This window comes from Nicotiana sylvestris, chromosome 11, assembly GCF_000393655.2.
Source record: "Nicotiana sylvestris chromosome 11, ASM39365v2, whole genome shotgun sequence".
Classification (NCBI taxonomy): Eukaryota; Viridiplantae; Streptophyta; class Magnoliopsida; order Solanales; family Solanaceae; genus Nicotiana; species Nicotiana sylvestris.
The window spans coordinates 20579559-20584290 of record NC_091067.1 but is presented as its reverse complement, the minus strand read 5'-3'; the positions used below and the strand labels follow the sequence as shown (position 1 = coordinate 20584290).

At 30.4% G+C, this 4732-nt stretch overlaps 1 protein-coding gene across 1 annotated transcript; it reads right to left on the bottom strand.

Annotated features, from left to right (window-relative positions):
• Nucleotides 1–872: 872 nt before the first annotated feature.
• Nucleotides 873–3994, bottom strand: LOC104227629 (heptahelical transmembrane protein 1-like). Its single transcript, XM_009779908.2, has 4 exons — nucleotides 3574–3994; nucleotides 3235–3327; nucleotides 2186–2243; nucleotides 873–1816 (listed from the first exon to the last, which is right to left on the bottom strand). Exons 1-4 carry the CDS (start codon nucleotides 3861–3863, stop codon nucleotides 1130–1132), a joined length of 1128 nt encoding a protein of 375 aa, XP_009778210.1. The 5' UTR covers nucleotides 3864–3994; the 3' UTR covers nucleotides 873–1129.
• Nucleotides 3995–4732: the final 738 nt, after the last annotated feature.

Sequence of the window (4732 nt, the reverse complement as noted above, 5' to 3'; positions counted from 1 at the left end):
CCCAAAACAATACCAAAACACCAAATCAACCTCGAATTCAATCCTAAGAACTTCTAAACTTCCAAAACTCGCCAATGACTCTGAAACCTATCCAACCACGTCCAAATGACCTCAAATTTTGTACACACATTACGAACCTACTTCAATTTCCGGAATTCCTTTCCGTCTCCGATACCTAATTTTCCACTGTCGACCAAAATCGCCAAATTTCTAACTTTCGCCAATTCAAGCCTAATTCTACCATGGATCTCCAAATTACATTTCGGACACACTCTTAAGTCTAAAATCACCCAACGAAGCTAAACTAATCATAAAAATCCAAATCCGAATTCGATTACTCATAAGTCAACTTCCGGTTGACTCTTTTAACTTAGCTTTCTAACTAAGAGACTACGTAATTATTTCACTCCAAAACTACTTTGAACCCAGACCTACCAACTCTACACAACTGAACAACACATAAATAAGCATAGATGGGGGAAATGGGGCTATAACTCTCAGAACGAACGACCGGGTCGTTACAATATAATGCTAACCTACTACAACTGTTTAGTAGGTTAGCAAAACGTGCGCTCGCGTGTATATATATATATATATATATATGAAAAAGTTCAACTTTATTGTATACCTAAAAGTCTAAAACAAAATATTATAGTATTGGCCTTTAAAAACACGTGGCAGCATCTTACATATATTATTGTATGATTAAGTTATATGTATTCCTACTTTAATATTTGACTCCTAAGATTAAATCATTAAATGATGTGAACATCAGGTGCGGTGAGTATTTTTCATTCGTTATAAATGAAGAAGTAGAAGAAGAACGAAATTCAAAAGAAAAACCGAGGCTAATATTTCTTCAGACGAAGTAGTAAAAAATAAAAGGCAATCACTTAAAAATCTAAGTGTTAATTCACTAGAGTTTTAAAATGTATACATTAGAATTTCATTACATAACAAATGAATAATTGTCCTATATCTAAAAGGGTAAAAAAACTTAACACCTTCTATAACACAAAGCAATACCTTACATCAAACCATCAAAAAAAATGTAAAAATACAAACATAAAAGAATAAGTGTGATAATCCCTTTTTTTTTTTTGCAAATAAAGTTATAGTGCATTGTAATCTAGGGTTTGTCACAACCCAATCGGCTCCGATATTCCAAGAAAATTTGTGCAGCACCATAGTGTGCCAATGCACCTAAGATCACAAATACATGAAATATTTGATGACTATGACCAGCTAGGTCAAAAAATCCAGGCTTCCATCTCTCCGGGATCCGAGTAACATAAAACATAGTCCCGATTAAATAAGATAACGCCATGGCGGACTCATACGCTAGTGTGACATTCCTCTCAGGCTCATCCCAGTTCAGTATCACCGCGTGGATTGCAGGTATCAGACCAAAGAATCCCATGGACATGAATAATACAGCTCGAAATGATCGATACTTATGAGTCGAAAACACAGGAGAAAGTAGAGTGATGATTGTGCAAATTCCCATAATTGTTATACCACTTAGGTATACAATTTGCCAGTGTGGTGAACATTGGAAAATGTAGTAAATTGGTGGGAAAAATGATGTTATTATCATGACTGTTATTCCAACATAGTCCATTCTAAGTAAGAGGATGTTTAACTTGTGAGAATGACAAGAGAAGAGATGACAAATGCTGCTTGAGAGAAGACAGAACATTGAACCAGCTAAGAATACATAAAATGGCCATGTTGTTTCACTTTGTACATTCTTTGTTGACATTATGTCAAGTTGTAAGTGTTGGTCTTGCTTCAAATCAATTAGTCTACCTGAACCCTGGAAAAAAAATACACATTTGTTAATTTTTCGTGTTCAATCTATTTTCCTGTCTTTTCGGAGCGATATACAGTCAAAATTATCAATATAACAATTATTTATAACAACACTTTACTATAATAACCAAGTTTTTTTTTGGAACCATTTTTTCATGTTATGTTATAATATATGTTTTATATAACAATATTTTACTATAGCAATTCAAAAATGTCGGAATATACGAGGCTGTTATAGAGAGGTTTGACTGTAGATAGTGAGGATTTATATAGACGACTTCAAGTTGCTTGCGATTCAGGTGCGGTTATTATTGTTGTTTTTAGAATTCAAAACAACAAAAATTGATTTTAAAGGAATTGAAAAGTGACTAACCTGGAAAAACTCCTTTGAATTATTGGAGACATTTGCACCTCCACTCGTGGGAAAGTTCCTGCAAGATTGAATCAAAATCTAAGAATTAATTATCAAGACAATGAATTAAACAATCTTTTTTTTCTTCTTATTCTTATTCTTTTTAATCTATTTTGGGTAGGGGAGGGACCAAAATTATTGAGTTTTTAATCTATTTTGGGTAGGAGAGGGACCAAAATTATTGAGTAAAGTTAAGGCCTTTGGGGAAATTGAATAGTGATGTTGGATGTAATCACAAGTTAAAACGGGCGAGGTGCACAAATAGTCATTTTTACGACTATTATTTAAAGAATAGTCAATATTTAAAAAGCATCAAAAGTTTAGCTGCCTCAAAATTTAATGAAGCACCATAGTGATGTTGGATGGAATCACAAGTTATAACGGGCTAGGTGCACAAATAATCGTTTTTAGGACTGTTATTTAACGAATAGTCAAAATTTACAAAGCTTTAAAAGTTTAGCTGCCTCAAAATTTAGTGAAGCACCAACCAAGGTTATTTATATTACTAATTTTTTTTTTTTTGTGAATGACAGCTAAGAAAAAAAAATAGCATAAATAAATGGGAACGTATTTATGGAATTTAGTTGGGAGTTTGATGACCAACAATATAGTACAGCATATTCCAGAAAACCATTCATTTTACCAACATTTCATACATCAAATTGGACCCCATATTCAATGTCTTTAGCTGTCATTAGGATCTGCTATAGAAATTATTCGCCTTTTTTTTCGAATTTACTTTTTAATGGCTGATACATTAAACAATATCATAGCCCGCGGTCGAAATTACTTGTATTTAGTAGTTGTAAAAGTATATAAAAAATTTATATTTTTTTTGTATACAAAAAATATATATTTGCAATCATTAACATTTTTTTTTTACTTTTTTTAATTTCATAACCAAAAGTTAATGTGAATATTTAGTCATCGTTAGTTCATGGGATTGATTTCTAGAGAGAACAAAATAGAAGGGAAAAAAGTTCAAAAACAGTAAATTTTAGGTGACTTACCAAATAAACATAGTCATGAAATCAGCAAGTTGAGGTACTTCAACTACATTGACTATGGTTAATCCCACAAATAGAATAAATCCAAGTAAATGCCTGCAAAAATATAATAAACCAAGTTTAGTTTAACTTTTTTTTACAATATGCTAAATAAATAAAATAAAAAATTAAATAAGCTTCCTAAAAATCCAATTTTAAAAATTAAAACAAAAGAAAAAACTGAGTTTTACTTCTATATACTAATTGAATAACAAAAATTATAACTACTATATCGACTATATAAAAAAATTTAAACTGTCAGTATATATCAAATGGAATGGAAAAACAAAATGAAATACTTACGTCCAAACATTAAGAGTTTCATTATGCCAACGAAAAATGCTGAAAAAAGCTTCTTTAATAGGCCAATTAGCTCTATAATAATTCAAAATAAACTCATTATCCTTCATATATCCTGGCAATTCATGATAACAAAGCAAAGGGTAATTTTCATTTTCCCCTTTGCTTTTTCCATTAATATTTTTCTTCATCTTCTTGCTACTATTTGTAATTTGCTTCTCATCTTTTTCTTGATTCATCATATTCTCCTTGCTTTTCCTCTGCCAAACAGACCCTTTAGAGTTTTTGATCATACTCTTTAAATCAATGTGAAATTATAGAGGAAAAAAAAAAGAGAAATAAAAATTTTCTATGTTTCTTGATTGAGTTTTTTCCGACTGTTTGGCTTTTGGTTTTTTTGGAGGTGTGTTTTTTAGGGTATGTTAGAAAGTGTAAGAAGAAGAGAGAGAGTATTTATAGAGAGTTTTTTTAACTTTTTTATTTTTTAATATTTTCTCACAGTTAGGACAATCCTTTTGAGTTAGGTCATCAATAACTTCTTTGTCATGTTGCTTTGATGACCCCACTTATTTATTTTTTTAATTTGGTACACATGGCATCTAGACTTCCCATTTAATTGGTGGCTTTTTTATATAAAAAAAATTAGTTTTTATATTTTTGATAAATAATTATGTGTAATTTTTGCAATGCATACACGTATCGTACGTGTTTCGAGCTAGCTACCTAAATTTTAAATATTACAAAATAAATATATGTGGAGAATGAAACTATAATTATATGTCAAGTAGCGATCACTATCCCTATTTATATTATCTGTCTTTTAAGATTTTTACACTCCTTATTAATTTTCTTGTATGTTGCACTTTGACATTGATTTAATTGGTGGTTTTTTTTCATATATATATTTAGCAATGTGTACGCGTATTTTGCTTCAACTACCTAAAACTTAAATTTTACAAATAATAATCGGGGAGATTGAGATGATAATTATAAGGAAGTAGTGATTATCTTATAAAAGAGGTTTTTGATTTATCTGTAACACGTATAGGTAATGGTTGTAAAGATGAAAAAGTTAACTTCTTGAGTAGCTAAAAAGGCAATAGCAAATAAAGCAATTTCCTTTTTCTTGGATAATGATAAAAAAAATTGTGGAAAGAAATAA

Coding starts and splice junctions, on each gene's coding strand:
- LOC104227629 (XM_009779908.2), bottom strand. CDS start 3,863: ATGATCAAAAACTCTAAAGGGTCTGTTTGGCAGAGGAAAAGCAAGGAG. Junction 2,244..3,234: donor TTCATGACTATGTTTATTTG/GTAAGTCACCTA, acceptor TCAATCTTGCAG/GAACTTTCCCACGAGTGGAG. Junction 1,817..2,185: donor ATTCAAAGGAGTTTTTCCAG/GTTAGTCACTTT, acceptor TTTTTTTTCCAG/GGTTCAGGTAGACTAATTGA.